This window comes from Cryptomeria japonica, chromosome 9 (assembly GCF_030272615.1).
Source record: "Cryptomeria japonica chromosome 9, Sugi_1.0, whole genome shotgun sequence".
NCBI classification, from domain to species: domain Eukaryota; kingdom Viridiplantae; phylum Streptophyta; class Pinopsida; order Cupressales; family Cupressaceae; genus Cryptomeria; species Cryptomeria japonica.
The window spans coordinates 118270943-118292591 of record NC_081413.1 but is presented as its reverse complement, the minus strand read 5'-3'; the positions used below and the strand labels follow the sequence as shown (position 1 = coordinate 118292591).

Below are 21649 nucleotides of genomic sequence, written 5' to 3'. Positions count from 1 at the left end.
TCTTTCTAAACTCTATCATGGTTGATTTTTGAAGGAATTCCAACTACAAGAGAACGATAAGGATGGAAGTGATGGAGGAGAACAGTGATAGGATGCCTCACCAGGTAGACCACCTCATTGGAGTTTGACCAATGGTCACATGAGGCCAAGGGGGCTTTGGCTTTCACTCCGCTCTTGGGCCTAGGATATAGGGTCTCTTGGACACCTTATCATTCCTCTTACTCCCACTTTCTTATGTTTGAGTTCCTATAAGGAGTTGGACAAAACTATGGTTAAATTAATGTTCCTAACCCTATGTATAAAATTTATGCTTAATTGTTATGATGTACTTAGAACAGATTATATTTGTCATATTATAATAAGTCATGATTAATTAATCCAAGTTATGCCACATTCATTACAATAAGAAATATGTTTCTCTAGATGATGATTATGTAGGTTTGCATCATAAGTGCACCCTTGTGGAGGAAGGGTATGAATGCGATGAAGGGGTAACGAGGGGCATGCAAGTAAGCCATCCTTGGATGACCAAAGTGGCATTGAAGCTTGGGTGGCCCTTACATGGAGTCAAGGAACCCAGTTGCATTCCCTACCCATTCCCCCACAAGACATGATAGATAAGAGAAGTAGATTTGATAGGTGAGCCGATATGAGCCGCAATGTGAAGCAAGAAGGTTGTAGAAGGCAACCTTTCTTGGGCTTGGTGTAGAAATGGCTCTAAGAAAACCTTCATCTCTCCCTCTCTCCAACTTTTATGTATTTTATCTATCCCTAACATTAAGATGAATATATATTCGTACTTGTTCCTATGTTTTATATGCAAGATCTACATGCAAGAATTCATTTTGTTTAGCAAATTGTTGATTGAATCTCAATCCAAGTTTGACTTGGTTGAACTAACTCTTTTCATTTGTTGAGAGTGAGGCCAAACATGGCATCCATCCCAGGTGGAAGGTAGACAATGAACACTCCCAAAAAGGTTCAAAGAGGCAACTCCAAGTTAGGCATGAGAATCAGATTACTAAAATCAGAATGGTACAGCATCATCATGGCAATTTGTTCACAAGATTAATTTGGAAGCTGGGAATCAAGTGGCCTATGAAGAGGGTAGTAAAAGTGCACTTGTAAGGCGTAAGGTTTTCAAAGGACAATCTTCTATAGGATGTATATAGCAGGATCTAGCCTTGGAGACTACTCAACAGAACTATGTTATGCATAGAGGGCACTACCAAGTTTGGGATCCAGGAATCAGTGATTTTAAAGAATGCTTGCGGGCAAACATTTCCAAGGAGAGGAGACTGTGATGTCCCCAAACAAGACTCCATTAAGTATTGTTAATATAGAGAAAGCTCCTTATATTATCCTCAAGGATAGCTTACAATTTAGGCAACAATGATGCATTCTAGACATGAAAGATATCCGCCGATATAAAATTAGAAGACCATTCCACATATGCTGGCATTCCTTAATTATATTGTCAACAATAAACAAGCATATCAATTACATATGAAGACTGAACATAGACATTATCATTGATGGATATAATGCAGCGATACAATGGAGACTGTCACATGGTCATCAATAAGAATTATACAGCTATTATCATTGTTTTTGTGGTGATTAAGTTACAAATTGCCTTTAATGGAAATAAAGATATTTACGTTCAGCAATTGTGCATGGAGAAAGGATTGGGATGATTACGGAATAGTAAGACATCGATCAAACAAAGGCAGAGATGAAGGCATAAGGCAATAAGTCAGAGACAAACACATAAGGCAGCGACCTCAATCTCAATTACAACTGTCAACTTCATCTATGCATCAGCAGTGATCCATGTTATAGAGTGATATTAAGGAAAAACAGATTGTAAAGAACAGCAAGATCTAAATATGACTTATGCAGCAATACCTGAATTAAAATTATATAAGTCAATCACTATAATCGAGCAAGGTGTCATTCAGCGATGCTTGGCTAAGTCACTTATTCCTTATGAACAACAAGCAACTCTATTAAGAAGAGACTTAATTATAAGTCAAAGTAAGGATAGCACTTTGTTTACAAAGACAAAGATGGTGCAATGTGTATGATAAGGTGGCATTTTGAATCTTTGAAAGGTCGCATACTTGATAATAAGTAAACTTTAATACAACTAATATGATCGGAGGAATCACAATTGAGGATTGCCACTGCAGTTATGAGAACCAGCAATCGTTTATGCTAACATCAGTTGATAATAGCGACTGATCGGAGTAATACTTATCATCTACGGTTCAATTGAGACCACTGAGTATCATTTATAGCCAAAATATCAAGAATATCGGTGATATATATGCCACGATACATTAACGATGGCTGCTATAAAATATTAATATCAAGATTTGAATTAAATCTTGCATTATGGGACTTGGTTCGTCCACCCCACACACATCTCATGGATAGGAAACAATACGAGCAAGAATGAAGACTTAGCCATTCATGGAATCGATCCAGATAATATTATCGCTGAGGAAGATCTATGAAGATCGATCACATATGCAGACTCAAGAATATCGATTAACGCAAGATTCATGATCATGGTATACGGAGGTTCGATTAGAGTAAAGAGACGAGTTAATAACAATTAGCCTATGTGTTAGCTTGGTAAATACAAACCATAACAAATCAGCGGCAATTAAGAGAATTAAATTATTCACTAAGAAAGCAATTAAGAAATGACAAATAATCATTAGCATAATAAAAGGATGCGGTCTACTTATGAGACATATCTCTTTGGCATTCAAGCAAATTAGCAATACAACCCTTCATGCTTATAAGGTATTTATTGGGGGAATTCGTATTATTTCTTGAATGGGGAGAATGCAGTGGGGATTGCTCTAAGGAGCATAGCAGACTGCCATTAAGGTATTTCCAATTGCATAGAAGACAAAGGTATAAACCAGAGAAGGCAACCAGACTTAGTGTAATTTTAGTGTCCTATATGGAACAATAGTCTATCATATTGTGTGAGGAATCATATCCAAATCAGGAGCGACACTTTCAGATCTACAGACATCATTGATTCTATCAGACATAGTATATCTCCCATTGTCAAATCAGAGAAAGTCATCAAGATAAGTTCTATCCTCTGAACTATTCTTAGAATTTTAAGTTAAATATTATAATAAAATGTATTCAGTTTTGATAAACTTATATTTATCAGAGAAACGAGACTCGCCTGAAATCACCCAAACTCGGCGAGTCCGAGTCCGAGTCAGGCCAAACGAGTCCCAGGGGCTCGGACTCGGACTCGGCCGAGTCTGGAGAGTAAACTCGCCAGACTCGCCGAGTTGGCGATTTTGGCCCAAAATCGCCAAACTTGGCGAGTCCCGAGCCCTGGACTCGGCCGGCGTTGGCAGCAAATAAAAAGTCAAAAAAAAAATAGTTTGTAAAGTTTTTTTAAATCCGTTTTTTAATGTTAATTGTCTTCTAGCCCTAAAAGTGACTTTCATTTCATTCACTTGCAAAATAAGGAAGAGTAAAGTGGGTTGGGAAGAAAAACAAGGGTGCATAGAAGAAAAACCAGCAAGGAGGAAGCTCAAGTTTTCTTCAATTTGTCACATTGGAGCTGCATTGTGTTTCGATTTGGTGCATCAAGAGTTGGATAGGAAGAGTTTGCAGCTCATTTCAAGCTTGTTGTAAGAGGTAAGATTGTTTTTTTAACATTATTTTGTTTCTTATATGCAAAAATTCCATTTTCTATTCATTTATTTTTAAAGTTTTGCATTTTCTTGTATGCAAGATCTTTTGTATGTTTGTAATTTGTATGTAGCATGTAGTATGTAGTTGTACTATGTAGGGTTGTATGTAGGGTTTGTAAATTTTTTTTTTTTTAAATTGTAGGGTTTGACAAACCCTACAATTTTTTTTTTAAAAAATTTACACACCCTACTTTAGTTTTTTTGAATGTATGTATTAATTTTATTTTGTATTTGTAATGTTTTATTGCAGCAAACTTCACTTTATTATTTGCCTCAACTTCAACTTTCACAAAACTATCCTAAAATGTCTACTTCAGCTTCTAAACCCCCCTTGAGAAAGGACCCTGCTTGGAAATATCATGAGGATTTTCCAGGGCAAGGAAAGCGGCATACAAAATGTACGTTTTGCAAAACAATATTCCATGGAGGTATATATAGGCTGAAATACCATATTGCTGGTGTGCGTGGACATGATGTCGAACCATGCCTAAAAGCAGTCTCTGAGGCCATACGTGATTGTTATGTAATGGTTGAGGAGATTGAAAGAAAAAAGAAACAACAGGAGGATCGAGCGGCCATTGGGAGAGAGACAGTTTTAGGAAGAGGGACACAGTTAGGTTGTGTTGGAGGCCCTTCTTATTTACCTCCATATCGTCCCACTCAGTTTGCTACTATTGGTGCTTCCGTTTCTGCTTCTGCTTCTATAAGTGGCAATGCCACCGCCACTTCTCATGCTCCTACCACTAGTAGTTGTAGTGGGAATGTTACCATTGGACCTAGGATTCGTAAATCTAGGTTGGATTCCTTCTTTATGCCTCGCACTATTCCTGGGTCCCAACCGTCGCTTGAGGGCATGGGTTGGAACAAGGAGGTCCATGATGCTGCTAAAATGGCAATTGGCAGGTTTTGGAGCTACAGTTGTATTCCATTCTTTGTAGCCAGGTGAATGTTTTACTAACTTTTATGTTTAATAACTTTGATTGTTTTAATTTTTATACTTAACTTATCTCATTGAATTTTTATACTTAACTTATCTCATTGAGTTTCTTTGCGACAGGTCTCCTTATTGGCAACAAATGGTTGATGCCATTACCATATGCGGGGCAGGGTTCAAAGCCCCTAGTGAGGGTGATTTGAGGGGACCCATTTTGTCTCAAATGGTGGATGATGTGAAAAAGGATTTAGATGAACAACGCCACATATGGAGCACTAAAGGTTGCACCATCATGACTGATGGTTGGATGGATAGGAGAAATAGAACTCTCCTTAATTTTCTTGTTTCTTCCGCAGGTGATTGATTAATTTTAGTTTCATATAGTCTTTAATTTTTTATTTTTTATCTAATGGTTTATTGAATGATCATTGACCTAGCTTTATTTTTTTATTTCAGGGGGCACCGTTTTCATCAAGTCCATTGATGTCTCCGCCCATTGCAAGAATGCCACCTACCTATGTGAGCAGATAGAGGAGGTGATTGAAGATGTGGGTGAGGAGAACGTGGTACAAGTGGTGACCGACAATGCAGCAAATTATGTTGCTGCGGGTAAACTTTTGATTACAAACTAATTTTGTTTGCAAATTAATTACTATCTTGTAGTTTGTACCTCCATTAATTACAATTTACAATGCAACAAATTATGTTGCTGCAGGTAGACTATTGATGGAGAGGCACCCATCTATAGTTTGAACTCCATGTGCTGCTCATTGCATTGACCTCATGTTGGAGGATATTGGAAAAATCCCATGGGTCAAGAGATGTGTAGAAAGGGCAAGAAATGTCTGCAAATTTGTATATAATCATTCATGGGTGTTGGCTCTTATGAGACAATACACAGAGCAGAAGGAGTTGCATCATCCAGGAATCACAAGATTTGCCACAAACTTCCTCACATTGCAGTCCATGCTTAAGTCTAAGCCTGCCTTGAGACGTATGATTGTTGGTGAGGAGTGGTCTTCCTCATCCTATGCTACCACCCCTGCAGGGATAGAGATGGCAGACTACATTTTTGATGAGCAAGGCTTTTGGGTCCCTTGTGATGAGATAGTTGTTGACGTGTATTTTGTACACAATCATACACAGAATAAAATACCTAAAGGCATCTTATCCTCTCTTGAATAAAGTCTCTAACTGCTGAAGATTCGCATGAAGGATCAGTTAGGATGACTCCAATGTTCTGGTTAGTAGGGTCTCTACGTGTGGACAAGCACCAGTGGTATGATGTGATTTGCTGTATCCTCAAGGGGTCTTACGCTCCGAAAGCCTGAAATTTTACTAAACTAAGAAGCTTTTCAAAAAATAACAAAAGGATAGGGTTTTGCAAGAAGTCTAATCTAGTCTAACCCTAAGAATGACTTCATGTGGACAAGACTTCGCAAGATTCTACCAACTTCAATTTCGCCATAAAATAACAACTCAATTGAAATTGATGCGATCTTCTAAAGTAACAAAATGATTTTCAACGCATCAAAGATCAAAGACACTACCACGAAGGTACATATCCAAGATACAATAATGATTGAAGTTTAAATGATTCAGGTATTCTCCAGTCGACCACACAAGGCATTCCTACAATCAGCAAGAAGCTAGTGGTATGGAAAGCGAATCCTACCAAAGATCAAGTCTCACACTTTGCCCTTCAAATTAACACACTACTTTGATTGAGCATGATTCAAGTAAATTGAACAACCATGAAGATAACCAAGAAAATTGCAACAAAACACCATAATTTCAATATTTCATTGATTTCAAAGTCATCATGTACAACAATTGCTTGAATTCCTTTCCTCAAACTCAATCTTGCTACAAAAACAAATTGCTTCTAAACTCTAATCTCTCTAATCTCTTGACTATCTCTATTCTCTATTACATTACTCTTCTATTCCAAAATGAAATGAAAATGAGGGTATAAATAGCATCCTCAATTACAATGAAAGGTCCAGATTGAAAGTAGATCAACGGTCAAGATCATGACACCTAAACCCTAATTAGGGTTTGTTACAAATGGCCTCCTTTTTACTGAGCAATATTAAATGCATAGCCAAATATTAAATTTGGCACAAAAACCTAGGAGACATAAACCAATGACAAATAAGATGCCATGTCATCTATAACAACCTCTCATCTAGAATCTTATTCCCTTTCCAATGCTCCTTTTCAGCATATGCAATGAATCTTGATACGATTCCTTCGATCTCTGCAATTGGAATCTCGGGAAGATTCTTCATACTTTCCTCCAAATGGATGACCTGATCAAATGCATCTAGAAGAGTTGCGTCCCATGAAGATTCAAGTTCCTTTGTTCTTTCAATCAGGAGCATGGTGGCAAACATCTGATCATATTGCTCGTCTGTGACATTAGTGTCCTTACAAAAGATGACCTTGATTCTATCCTCTAATTCCTGCATATCCACATCTGTCTCGACTTCGATCCTCCTGCCAAGAATGGTACGTAGTACCTCAAATACTCTGTCCTGGATCGGATTGATCACCTCCTCCACTTGGCTACATCTAGTACTGATGTCCTCAAATAAAACACTCTTCATATGGAGTAAGGTTGACCACTGAAGCAAACTGTGAGGTCCTCCATCCATGATCTTTTTCTGCGCTAAGACCTTCCTTGATGTGTGTCTAATTACTTTCAAGACAGGAATGATAACATCTTTGGTATAAGCGAATGCGGCTACTGTCATCATCAAATTGTGGATTATCTCAAGAACCTGGATAGCTTGATGAATAGTCTTCATCATCCTTGTTATAAACTCTACGGCAACTGTATGAGATTTATCCATCCAAGTACTCGTACGCTGGACCATATTCCTGAATCTTTCTGCCTCATTAATTGATTGAAGGGGAAGTGCCTGTATAGGTGATCTTGCTGGATCCTGACGTCCCAAGGGTTCATTGAGATGACTGAAATATGTCCTCCATGCACCGACCTCTCTCTCAAGCTTTCTATTCTTCTCCATTTCTTCTCTAAGCTTGTCTTTCAATGCCTCAAATGAATCGGTGGCATCATCTAGTGTCTGCTCAGCTGTGGATGGACCTAGCTCAAATGTCTCTATATCATATTCCTCTGCTAAGATCTCACCTTCGTACTTGTCTACTGCCGGTGTAGCTATCTGTAATTTTCTGGATCCAGTCTCATCTCGAATCATCTTGGACATCTTGGTAGCCTTCCTCTTCTCTGTTACTTCGTGAGAACGTCCAACAAGGCTCTCTAAATCAATTGCATTATCTTCGTCCTCTATCACGATCACCTTGGTTAATCTTTCCTTCAACCAATCTGGGATGGCCGATCTTGTCTCTTGAACTTCAATTTCCTTATGCACTACTTCTTCTTGTCTGGGAGGAGATGCTATTTCATTGCCTTCTCTATCTTCATCTAACTCATAATCCTGGAGAGATCCATCTGGTGACCCTTGCAATGCCTGTCCTTCCTCCTGCCTATCATTCTGTACCATCGACTCCATGGATTCTTCTACTTGAAGTGTCCTCTTCTCTGGTTTAGAAGATGTACCGGATGAACAATCACGATTGACTCCTTGTTTCCTCTTGGAAGATTCCTTCTTTTCTGATCTTTCTTTCCTCTTCGAACCTCTTGGATGGAGATTGCCCTCACTGGCACATCGAAGGTTACCTTCACCTGAATTTCTAGGATTAGGATTGCCTTCACTTACACTAGCTCCACCTTCGGCTGGCTTTTCTTCCAAAGTGAAAGTCATAGCTATGCCTTGCTCTCTCAACTTCTGATGCTGCACATCAACCCATCTGCGAGTACAAGACAAGATTGGAGCCATCAAAGCGTCTAAATCCACGACCTCGGGCTCATTCCAATCTAACCTTACTGATTTGCTTTCTCGATCATAGGATGACTGGAGATGTCTGCCACTGTCCTGTGCTTGGTCGGCCACTCTGTAAATCTTGCATTGCCTGATGAAATCCAAAGGCAATCTAGAATGCATCCTTCTTTTCACTTCAAGATCGTCTAAGAGATTCATCATAAAATCTTCAATCTGAAACTCATGCTTAAACTTCCTACCGACTGTTTCCTCTATATATCCATGTGGATCAAAGCTTTCCCTCAAAGCAAAGGTTGAAAAAGAATACAAGGCTAACTCCTTCTCTGCGTCATCCATAGCTAAAGCATTAGGACATACCTCAACTGAATTGCCCAAAATGATAGGTACTGGAACTCCATTCCCATGTCTGTGTCTGAATGCCTTCGCATATGCTGCCAACTGTCTTGTTACTTCAAGTAACACAATTCTGTCTGTCGGATATCTCGGCAACATGTATGGAGGTAAAGGACATCCATGCACTCTAATATAAGTGAATTTCGGAAATTGAATAAACCAAGCACCGTACCTCTTCACCAATTCTTGTGCATCCTGAGATAATCTGTTGTGAATCCCACCTTGCAACGTCCTTGTGATGTTCATCGTGAAGGTATCATTAACTAACTTGTAGTTGCTTCCTGGCGGATGATGCAAGTAGGCATAGGAATCACAAGCTCTGACCTCGCCGGGTCCTCTTCCAATCACTCCTCTGTGAGGTAGTCCTGCGTACTCAAAACTCCTGATCAATGCATAGATGACGTATGAACTCATGTGGAAGGACTTGGTAGCCTTGAGTCTCCTCAACTGTACGTCCAAGCAATGGCTAATCATTCTAGCCCAATGAATTGTTCCTTTACCTTGAACTATCACCTGGATGAAGTAGAACATCCATTTTTCAAAAAAAAAGCTTGAGGTGCACCTGTGACTCGGTTGAGCATTGTAATCAAATCTCTGTACTCCTCCTGGAAATCAATCCTGTGTGGTGTGTTCGGTACCTTACTCAGGCGAGGACGACTCTTGAGTAACCAGTTTTTGTTAATGATGCTTAGACACGCATCTGGATCATCTTCGTACATTGACCTGGCTCCTTCTATGCTCTTGTAGACCATATCTTTGTGCTCTGGAAGATGGAAAGCCTCACTTATAGCTTCTTCTGAAAGATAAGCCAAAGTGTTTCCTTCCTTGGACACGATCGTTCTGGATTGAGGATCATAATGACGAGCACACTCGATCATCAACTCATGACATTGTACTGCTGGAGGGAAGCCGGCCGCCTTAATGATGCCACTTTCAATTATCCTCCAGGCGACAGGTGATGGCTTGCCAATGTAAGGGACATCTCGAAACTTCTTCATGCTGAAGTTGCCCAAGTTAGTATCTCCAATGTTGCTCCACTTCGACACGATCTTGGTCTCCACTTCTTCGGTCTTTTGATCTTCCTTCATGAGAGCTGGACGACTGGTGGATGCTCCCACCTTACGGGTTGCCATACGTACACAACATTTCACGATAAGTAACTGGATATTGCAATGAATAACATAGATTAGAAAATAGATATTAGGAAACATCATGATAAGTCTTAGAGTTATCATTTCCTAAAAAACGATCGAGCTAGCTGGAATTCAAAATTCAAAATTTAAGCTATGACGATCTAAAATTAAAATTAAAACAATAAAACCAATATCGCCATACCTCACTAGAGAACTAACTCTAGAATGCAAAATGAATAAAATCGCCTAGGCAAAATTGATATTAGATGGCTTCAACGTGATCTCCTCTTCAAATTAGCAACTTCGCCACCTTTCAAGTCTTTGACGTGATCTTCCAATATCCTTGGCAAGTTCGCACAATATGAAACTTTAGATTCGCACCTCCTTTGATGATACTTCACACCACCTTGCTTGAAATGAAATTCACTCTCTCTAAACACAATTCGCACTTTCCTTTATCTTCCTCAAATCGCTCTTGAATGTGGATGATAAAATGATAATGTGAAAATGAAAATCTTCACCAACCTTTATAAGCGCTCACACCTCAATTACCACTAGGCCGACCTTGGTAAAATTAGGCAATTAAAAATGATTTTTTAAATAAATAACAAGGCCGACTTCCATAAACCAATTAATACCAAGCGCTCCATTTAATTTTTAAATTAATTAATAATTAATTATTAAATGCCTACGTTTATAAATTAATAAATTCGATTTTTTGACAAGGCAAAATAATAATTAATTAATGATCAAGTGCAAATTTTTAAATGCCATTTTTAATTAAATTTTCAAATTATCGAATTTTCTAGCATTTAAAATAAATTCAAAATGTTTGCTTAGCGCCAAAATTGGGAAAGTGGGAAGATTCAAACCTCATCGCCCTGGTCCCTGACTGAGGGACAGGAGCGATCTACCATTTTAGTCTCGATCCTTGTACTTTTGACGTTCAAAATCTTCATCTCCACGTTGAATTTGCCATTTTCGTTGGGTTCTTCGAGCTTGATTGACTTGCTTGTGTGAACGAATGCCTCTTATGACCATTATGGCCCTGGTCCCTTGGAGAGGGACAGGAGCGAACTTCATAGTTTCTCCTTGATCTTGCCTTTTAAATCTCAAATCTCCATAATAAGGCGAACAATAATGTTATTTCTTCATTCCATGCTTGTCTCATTTGACTTCTACAAGGCGTATTTGATGTTTGGAGGATTATCGCCCTGGTCCCTTGGTGAGGGACAGGAGCGATCTTTGTGTCCTAGCTCAAATTTGCAAACTTTTGATCTTTGCCTCCTGTTCATAGTCTTCCAAATGGCGTCCTTGACCTTGTGCGACCCTGCCTTGACATGTATTTGAAGAAAAATGAAGGTTTTAATAAAAATTGCTTTGGTCCTTGTCCAAAGGACAGGAGCGATATAGCTTCTTTGTACAAATTGGTATTCATTTGACGTTTAAAACCCTTGTATATCATCTTGTTAAGACGTCTTAGACCTTGTGCGACCTCGCAAAACCTTGACTTGGCATGAATTTTGCATGAATTGGCAAATATAGTAAATATCGCTCTGGTCCCTTGGAGAGGGACAGGAGCGAATTTCAAGGTTTTGAGCTCGTCCTTGCCTTCTTCAACTTGCCATTACCTTCATCGGGTAAAACGTAGTCCCTTGATCCTTCTTGACCGCTTAATACTTGGTAAACTTTCAAAATCTAGGCCTTTATAGGAATTTCGCTCTGGTCCCTGCCTGAGGGACAGGAGCGAACTAGGGTATTTGGTGCAAATCTTTAAATGTTGGCGACCTTTGATGCTTTGTTCTTCATTGCGATGCCTTAAAACGTCCTCACCACCCTTGCACTTCGTCTTGGAGAGGTTTAAACTTAGCGAAAAGGCAACATAATCACCATATCGCCCTGGTCCCTGACTGAGGGACAGGAGCGATTTTGCTCTTGTAGGCTTCATCTCACTTTGCGAACTTCAAAATTTATCTTCAATGGTCTTGTTATACTTTGTTTCACTCATCCACGCCTTGGACTTCATTGTAACTTGGCAAGAAATTCATCTAAGGCAAAAATCGATCTGGTCCCTTGGAGAGGGACAGGAGCGAACTTGGGCATTTGGATCCCTTGTTGATGTTTTGTAATCTTCAATTTGTCTTCAACGGGTTCAATTCACTTCCTTTCTTGCCTTCAAACCTAAGACTTGCTTGATCTTTGCCCAAAACATGCATCATGAAGAATTTCGCTCTGGTCCCTGGGAGAGGGACGGGAGCTACAATGGATTTCGCCCTGGTCCCTGACTAAGGGACAGGAGCGATTTTGCAATTAGGTCCATTTTTCTTCAAGTTTGTGCCTTCAAATTATATTCAACGGGTAAAATGTACTTCCTTGGACCTCTTCAAATCGTCAAGTTGTTAAAATCCTGCAAGGACAAAGAAATATTTGATTTTGAGCTCCGGTCCTTCACTGAGGGACAGGAGCGATTTTGCTTCCTGAGGCATTTCCGTGTTCGTGAAGTTCTTCAATTTATATTCAACGGAAAGATCACGCCTTTCTTCATCACTTCCAATTCGAAATTCATCTTGACCCTGCAGAGACAATAAGATTTTTGAAAACGAGCTCCGGTCCTTCACTGAGGGACAGGAGCGATTTTGCTCCTACAGGCCAAAATATCATGATTTTACAAGTTTAATCACTTCACAAGGCAAAAACAAATCATTCCCCATGCCCAGGATCAAAAATCAAAAAACTCAAAATTTGGTCAAAATTACTCAATTGGATAAAATTCATATTTTCATCATCAACACTTAGGCAAATTAAGACTCTGCACTAAAAATTCCAATTGAAAATAGACCATTCTGGCAAATTCATTTTATTCAAAATTGCATCCTATGAGAAGAAGCTCAAAAAGCTCTCAAAACTGACTGGATCCTGGCCTGAAAAGATAGTAATGGAAACCCTAAGGCTTGACCCTAAATCCAGACAACTGACAAACTACCAAAATCCTAAAAAGCAAAGCGAAAGGTGAGCAAAAAGAGGGGGTCCCCATTTCAAATGGGGCGATGTGTGAAATGGTCACAACAATAGTGAAGGTAATTTTTTTATAAATTCTACAATTTAGCTTCATGTTTTATAACTTATTATATGTATTCTCTTATTTACTCATTTTTCTAAATTACACAATATTTTCAATTTTGCAGTTTGTTAAGCCCTTGGTGGTTTTGTTGCGAGTTGCGGATGGAGATAAGCCCGCAATGGGCTATATATATGAGGGCATGGATAGGGCGAAGGAGGCCATCAGATTCGTCTATGGAGCAGATGAGAGCAAGTATGGTCCCATTTGGGAGATCATTGATAGGAGATGGCATCATCAGCTACATAGGCCCATCCATGCGGCAGCCTATTATCTGAATCTGGCATTCCGTTTTATCCCTTCTTTCAAGGCTGATGCGGAGGTCCTTAATGGGCTATATGCAATCATGGAGAAGATGGGACCTGCTGGTACTTCTCAGATAGACCTTTTTCGAGAGCTACAGATGTTCTCAGATGCACAAGGGGAGACCTTCTCTCGTCCTGTCGCCAAAGACAGTAGGACAACTATGATGCCAGGTAAAAATAAATTGTTAGGCTTAATTTTAGTTTTATTCAATACTATATTGTAACTTGTTAAATGAGTTCATGAGTGAGACTGATTTTATTTATTTTTCTCATTTCAAACTCAGATCATTGGTGGAACTTTTTTGGCCCAGAGACACCAAATGTTCAGAAGTTGGCCATTCGTATCTTGAGCCAACCATGCAGCGCATCAGGTTGTGAGCGCAATTGGAGTATGTTTGAGCACATACACTCCAAGAGGCGCAATAGATTATCTGTGGAGAAGATGAATGATCTCGTCTTTGTTCACTACAACCTCCGCCTGAGAATGAGAAAGAATGCAACAGTTGACATGTCTCCTATCATTCTAGATGAGGTTGATCTTGAAGCAGAGTGGGCCAATGAGAATCAGACAGCTCTTGGGACTCCTACAACTGTATTTAGTGATGATGACATTGATTGGATCGACCAGGTAGATATAGAGGCTGAGTCTGTAGCCATGGCAGAGGAGGAGCAGAGAGTACGAGCAGAGACAAGAAATACTGAGACTCAGAGTGACACAGCTGTTCCTAATGTTGGTGAGCATGACACAGCCGTTCCTGATGTTGGTGAGCATGGCATGGTGTCACGGGGAGCAACTATGGCTGCTGAATCATCCAGGACCTACTTTAAATGCCTTCGCAGGGGACCAGGGCGAGAGGGTGCACGGCCCTCTCAGCCATAGGCTTGTACACTTGTAGTTGTATTTAGTATTTACTATTTACCTTTGGTATTTGTATGAAACATTTGATGATGATCATATGATGACATGGATTTTTTATTCCATGAGTTTTGTAATATTGTATACATTTGACAATATTTATATATCTATGTTTCTTATTTTCTTCAGCTACAATTTGCGTTTATGCTTATGTGATTGATGTATACTTGTGTATGTAATCAAATGAGCCGAGTTTAATGATGTTTTTGTGTCTTTAAGGTGTATTCAATAAAGGGTGTCTAAAACAAGTTTTAAATCTTTAAAAATCTCTAAATTTCTTGAGTTTTTCACTTTCCCAAGTCCAGCCAAGTCTGGAGCCGAGTCTGACGCCGAGTCCGAGTCGGCCTTGCCGAGTCCGAGCCGAGTCCGAGCCGAGTCCGAGTTTCGTTTCTTTGATATTTATACATATATTACAACTGTCACTTTAAGTTAGAATTGTTGACTCAGGACTAAATTAAGGTAAGTCCCAAACGGGGACATTACAGTGGCATCAGACCGTAATCTTGCCATCCTGCGGGATAAACTACGTAAATGCCATACAACTTGGATTAACTGTTCAACCCCTCTAAATCAAAGATCAAACAAGAGTCGCAGGTCTGATCTCAGGCATTGCAACAAAAACAAATGAATCAACAGGACATTATTATCACTGGCATGCTGTATCATTTCAATACTATTTACATTTACAATTTATGGGAGATTTTGTTGGGAGTAGTATCACGTACCTGATTTAAGCTGCATCACATTTAAGGTATGACAAACCCATATACATTAAACTCAGCAAATAAATTAGTTTAACAGTAGTTCTCAGGAGTATTGCTTAGTATCATAAAGAATAAAGCATCTTAGAAATATTATAACCATTAGAACTTTATCATTATCATTACAGCATACTTGGTAGCATCGTAATATTATCAATATTTTAAGGATATGATAGAAGTCATGTTTAGTATTAATTCATCTTGTAGGGCGAGGTATGAAATGTAATGGAGGGTTGACAAGGGGCTCATAAGTAGACCATTCTAGAATGACCAAAGTGGCGTCTAGACTCTAGACCCTTGAGGGCCCTTACACGGAGGAGTCAAGGAAGCCAATTACATTCTCTACCTAGCCACAAGACATGGTTATTTTGGAGAAATAGATATGAAGGGTAAGCAAGTAAGAACTGCCAAGTGAAGCAAGAAGGTTTTAGAAGACAACATCTCTTGGGCTTGGTGTAGAAATGGTTCCAAGCAAACCCTTCCTATCTCTTTTCCCCACTCTTGTGTTGTAATTTTAGTACTTGGCTATAAGTTAAATGTTATAATGCAATGTATTCAGTTTTGGTACAAATCTATTGCCGAATCGGGATCAGATCGAGACCCAGCTCAAACCCGACCCCTCACCCAAAGGCTAAGAGACGATTCCGGTAACATAGATTTTCAGTTGTTTGTGAAATTCCAATATTGTAAAAATTGGACGGTTTGCAACCAGTTTTCATTTTTTTTGAAGATCCTGAACTATTTACTGCCAAATCCTACTTTTCATTGTAATAGATCCTCATTGGTTTATCCACTAGATCCTTTCTTTATATTCAATACAGTTTCCATCTTGCAAAGCATGTATCGGAATCAGATGAATTAATCTAACAATTTGGCATTGATACAATTTTGTTTGCATTTAGCAAATTTGGCTTAATCAGAATTTGCATTCACTATCAGCCAATTTGGCTCAATCAATTCTATGATTTGCTTATATTGTAAATTGGACACCTAGCCGCCAATATCTTTCATGCAATTCTATTATCCTCATTCTAATCTCCATACACTCTCACCTTGCACACATCAAGAGCTTGGTGATAAAAAAAAGGTTAGAATTTGAGTGATTGTAAAAATTTTATGTGAATTTGATCTAACGCCTTGTGGAGATTATTACACAAATACAGAATGTGGCCCATTATACGGAGACAATTTAGGAGATTATGTCTCTAGGATGTAGCCCCTTCTAACTAATACTGTAGTAAGGTTAAAAGTGACAAAGAAATTTGCATTTCATCAATAGGGCATCCCATCCTTCTTAATCACATTCTAGGCATCATGGATCTACTTTGATTCCATATTAGGGGCTTCTGACCCACATCATTTGCAATCAATGTCAAGAAGTCAAAGACAAATTATTGGTTTCTTCTCTGCAACCAAACCTTGCTATATCGTAAGCATAGAAAACATATGAATATAAAGAATATATATTGTTAAACAAGATCTACAATATATAATTAAAAAAAAAAATTGACTAATGTTAGATAACAAAAAGATTGTACCAAGGCAATGAATAATTAATTCTAAGACCCCTTTTTTTTTCTAGCCTAAGAATGATTCCTAGTGCTCCCATCATACACAGCCAATGGACACCCAAAGTTGCAAACACAAACAGACTAGGGAAACCAAATACAAATAATTAGCCCCAATATAGGGATCCAAACAAGCATGTGCCCCGCCTTGAGTAAGTCAAGTAGCCTCACTCCAAATCCCAATTAGCTATAGGTAGCACAGACCCAAAGACCCAAACCCAGCAACAAAACTTCGCAACTCCAATTCTTGAAGATACTTCTCCACTGACTTTGCTCATGAACCTTTCAATTAAATGAAGATAATCCAATGGAGGATTTTCTATTGTTATATCTTTGATATGCTCGAATCAGTTGCTACAAAGAACAATATAACACCAAAATGCACAATGTCTGAATTACTTAAAACAGAGAAGGTAAAGATAGAAGAATACTTTAAATCCTACGAGGTCCTAGGTTTCAGTGATAACTGATAGCCAATCCATTTTGGCTATCTATTAAACACAAAAATTGAAAAGATCATACATAAATTCATTCAAAATTTTAAAATAATTTCAATACTTTCAAAATAAATAGAAAATCCATTTATGCTTCCTTTCAGCTAGGCAATGCCATTACATTCTTCACACAATAAAGAGTTTTAATATGGGGAGAATGAATTTGAACGTCAATTGATATGAAATAATAAATATGTTACAGATGTTCCAATGCTAAAACTGTAAAACATTACTATAATTTTAAAAAGTAAGAGTACTTGCCGGGCATTTTGACTTCCAATATTTTCAAAATTAAAGCACAGAAATGTATTATTACCTGTAGGCCAGCTAAATCATGGACTACACCATCTGGGGCATATGTTGCTCCTGTAACTGTATATTGTGATGACACAGGACCATGGTGAACAGAATGAATTACACAAATCTGGCAAAAAGTAGGCTTTAGTACATCAAACTTTAATCTTTAAATAGCTAGGTTTGAAAATCAACCAAGCCCATCAGCAACTATAAATGGTAAATAAACGTACAAAGATGGGAATTTCTTTCATGGGAAACTACTAAAAGAACAAAGCTTCTTTTCCCCATGCAATTCAGATATTCTTAAAGAAAATTATATCAATTCTCGTTCATTGGAAGATATAAACAGAAGTGGATTATTATATCATTCAAGACAAGATGATCACAGCATTACAGTACACTCCAAGGCAGTTTAGAAGTACTCCAAGTCTGAGTTTTAGTAGGGCCAAATAAGGCCTTCTGACTGTTTTGCTAGAATCTGAGTGTGAAAATTGCTGATTCCGCAACAATTAACAATCCCATAGGGACTTGTGAATCCTGAAATCAGGACTCGCCATTCCCAAACAAACCAAAAAAATGTTAAAAAACCACTTTCACTCACTCTACAACACACTTCCACTCTTATATCATACTGTAGTTTTGAGCTAAAAAAACTGCAGCAGAAGCATCAAGCTCTGAATGGATTTTAACTTTTTTGAAAGGATATGGAGTGGTGATTTGCAGCAGCCAAATTCATTTTTTAAATAGGTGTATAATTATTTTCTTCTACATTTATATTTATTTTCTTTTCTTTTTGTCTCTCTCTCTCTGTTCTAATTTCTTCTCTCTTCATCTTTATACTTTTACTTTGCTCTCTCTTCCATGTTCTCCTCTTATTAAAAAAGAGTAGCATGAGAAAAAAAAATAAAGTATAGAGATTTGATTCTCCACGTCATTTGCTCTTTTTCCTTCTTGTTTCATTCATTTTCCTCATTTTTTAACTTCTATAAAAGATAAACTTTCAGTTTTTTCCTCTCATCTCTTTATTTTTAGGATTATTTTATTCGTTCCAATTTATCTAAAATACTTCCTAGCCATAGTATTTTCTCACTTCTAATTGTAGCATACTTGCAGCTTGTTTTAATGTTCGAATCACAAAGAAAGGACATGAGTTGGAAGCATGTACTCTTGGTGGTAGAAAAGAGGAGGTGGTTTGCAATTATGCCAAACCAAATTTCATGGAGGAGCATTAATTCCCTGAAATTTCATCTTGCCCGTATATCTATCTGGGATGCTTCATTGTGTACAAAATCCTTGGCTCAAGTTGTGAAACAGGTGCAAACTCAATAAAAGTGATTTGAGAAAGGTTAGAAAGAGGCAATAAAAAGAGTTGGAGTAACCTAGCAATACCCTTCAATTTCAAGCACTAGTGTTTGCCATAAGGACTTATATATTGTTCACTCCAGTTCTTTAAGTTCTCAATCATCATATTTAATATAGGTTAGAACAGTGACAAAAGGGAAGCAGCAAGGCATGCAGTTGGGAAATTTTAGTTTTATAAATATTTTGTATATTTAATAATTCATTCCATGTAGCCAAGTAATCTTCTATATATTTTTTTGCTATTCACTTTTTTTCTAGTTAGTTCATTTGTTTTAGTTTCAGTGGGTTTTGATAGTGGTGCTACTTTTAGTATATTGTAGTGTCCCTTGCTAATTTTTCCCTTAAATCACTGATTTCTACCCTTGGGAATTTTGTCAAACACTTGCCTTGCAAAATCTGAACTTGCTGATTGATGATTCTTTTTGGTATTTTCAATGAAGATAATGATAATATGCATTCAATCACAATGGACTCAAATGAACGTATGCAAATGACTGAAATGAATTTAGGATGTAATAAGGTATATATAATGCAATAAGATAGCTAATGTGCACCTACAGCCAAGGGACATTAATGCAAATACTTGGCAAGCAACCTACCTATGCAAATAAACACCTAAAACAAGGAAGTATTTTAACAAACAAATCACATGTAGCTCCAAACTATTTATTTGCAGCATTTTAGACTGATTACAATGATTGAAAATGCATGGGCATTATTACAAATAGTTGGAATGCAATACTTTCATACCCGGATTTCAATGTCAATGACTGCAGGTCTGAAAATGTTATGACAGCAAATTCTAGAAGTGTAAACCAGTAATTAAAGTCCTCAATAAACATTCTCCAACAAGTATGCAATCTGCACTTGACAAATTTTAACCATTACTTGATCTAAACCCCACATACAAAGAGGAAGGTACAGTAGCAACTACTGTTCACGGGTACTGTAGCGTCACTATTCACGGGTATTGTAGCAGCAATAAAAAGCTTGGAATCTGATCGATAATGGCTGCCAATGATAAAAACTTAGGTCTGCAATAGATATACCTTCAAATTGCTTCAAACCCTATGTTGATTCTTCACCTGTAAGCTCCAAATGGACTCCTGAATGAAGCCCTCTCAAGCAATAATATCAGCTGGTATTGCACAACCCTTGAGAGTTTTCATTCTTAATGGCTGAAGATGACTGAAACCCTTGTGAATTTCTCCACACAAACTCCCACATCAAAAGCACAAGTAAATGATCTCTTCAATAATGAATGAAATCCCTTTTCAAAAGCTTTATATAATATTTAATTTGCATTTGGCTTCATCTCATTTAATTTCTTTTTAATTTCATTTACTTTTCCCTCCATTTGGTGCACAATATAGAGTATACTTATTAAAGGCTTATATCTCCCTTTAAATAACACTTTATCACTTATAATAAAGTATACTTTAAAAGCATTTAATATATCATCTCTTAAAGTGGGCCCCCAATATAACTTAAATGCACTTTAGATAATTGACTTCATAATTCATTAAATAACCCTCTCATAATTAAGTCAATTAAATATTTAAATGATGTGCACTTGTAAATTAATTAATTAATAATAATAAAAATGCCACAACTTCCACAATAATGAATATAATTCAATTCCGTCTGCTCTAGGAGGTAACCCACTGCATCCACTGTGCATCCAACTGCCTTACTAAAAATAGTAAGGGTCCCTCTCTATCAAATACTAACTTACTATAAATAGTAAGTGTGTGAAACAGAGTCAAACGAAAGCCAAACTGAACCAAACGAAGAGCAGTCCTGAACACTTTTGACCTCCAAAATGGGAATAAGCCTCCTGCACTGCCAACTACGACCCTCTAACCGTCTGTCTTAGCCTACAAGAGCCAATAATAGGCTAATCCAATCATAAACCATCTCATCCCAAAAAGGGGACATTACATATATGCTATTTTTAGTAAGTGCTATTTTGGACACTTGGCATCTACTTCAAATCCGATTCCACTTTAGTGTGAAGTGTTCTCTTTTTTGATGCCTTGGCAAAGTTCTCTAAGGTGATGGCAATTATATTTTACATAATTCACTTAAGTGTTTTAAATGTAACTTTAATATTTAACTTTCTGCTTCAATTCTGATTCCACTCAGTGTGAAGTGTTCTCTTTTTTGATGCCTTGGCAAAATTCTCTAAGGTGATGGAAATTATATTTTATATTTATCACTTCAGTGTTTTGAAATGTAGCTTTAATATTTAACTTAAATGATTAATATTTTGATAAGTGTCTCCAAGTGGAATGCCTAGGCTAAGGAAGACATAAGTTGTTTTTAAAAAGGATATTTGGGGGCTTTTTTCAAGGGAATAAAGTATTCAAATATTTGAAATGCCCTAATTTTTCCCTCCAAGCTCTATATAATAGAGTTTGGCTCTCATTTTGGCATTTGAAGTTTGCACACATATTGAGATGCTGTCGGAATGAACTTTGGAGTTTTCCTTGGGATTGTTGATGATGAAAACCATTTGCAATTTGTCTAGTTTTGGTGGTGAAAGATCCATCCTATCTGTGTTATTTATTTCAATCAGAGAATACACTTAATGAGTTTTCAGTGATGTGGGTTTTGCAAAGATGAAGATTTATGAAGTTTTTTGAGTTGCCTTCAAGGTTTTTGATGTGCTGAAATTAGTGAGTTTTGGTTGAAAATCCAAGTCTGGCTGTACACTCCAGCCATACAGTTTCTCACATTTTGGTTCGTTTCTCACATTTTGGTTC

The 21649-nt window shown here is 37.7% G+C and overlaps 3 protein-coding genes across 4 annotated transcripts in view; 2 read left to right on the top strand and 1 right to left on the bottom strand.

Annotated features, from left to right (window-relative positions):
• The window catches only part of LOC131062775 (calcium-transporting ATPase 3, endoplasmic reticulum-type), a 310592-nt gene that overhangs the window by 175656 nt on the left and 113287 nt on the right, over positions 1–21649 (bottom strand). For both annotated transcript variants that reach the window (XM_057996504.2, XM_057996505.2), the window contains one exon: positions 17542–17649. In XM_057996504.2, coding sequence (XP_057852487.1) covers positions 17542–17649 — 108 coding nt within the window. The remainder of the gene's footprint in view (positions 1–17541; positions 17650–21649) is intronic.
• On the top strand, positions 4794–5386 carry LOC131858238 (uncharacterized). The gene is made up of 2 exons (XM_059211420.1): positions 4794–5027; positions 5128–5386. The coding sequence occupies exons 1-2, from the start codon at positions 4814–4816 to the stop codon at positions 5301–5303; spliced, it is 390 nt and encodes a 129-aa protein (XP_059067403.1). The 5' UTR covers positions 4794–4813; the 3' UTR covers positions 5304–5386.
• LOC131858237 (uncharacterized) lies at positions 13219–14555 on the top strand. Its single transcript, XM_059211419.1, has 2 exons — positions 13219–13657; positions 13771–14555. Exons 1-2 carry the CDS (start codon positions 13303–13305, stop codon positions 14364–14366), a joined length of 951 nt encoding a protein of 316 aa, XP_059067402.1. The 5' UTR covers positions 13219–13302; the 3' UTR covers positions 14367–14555.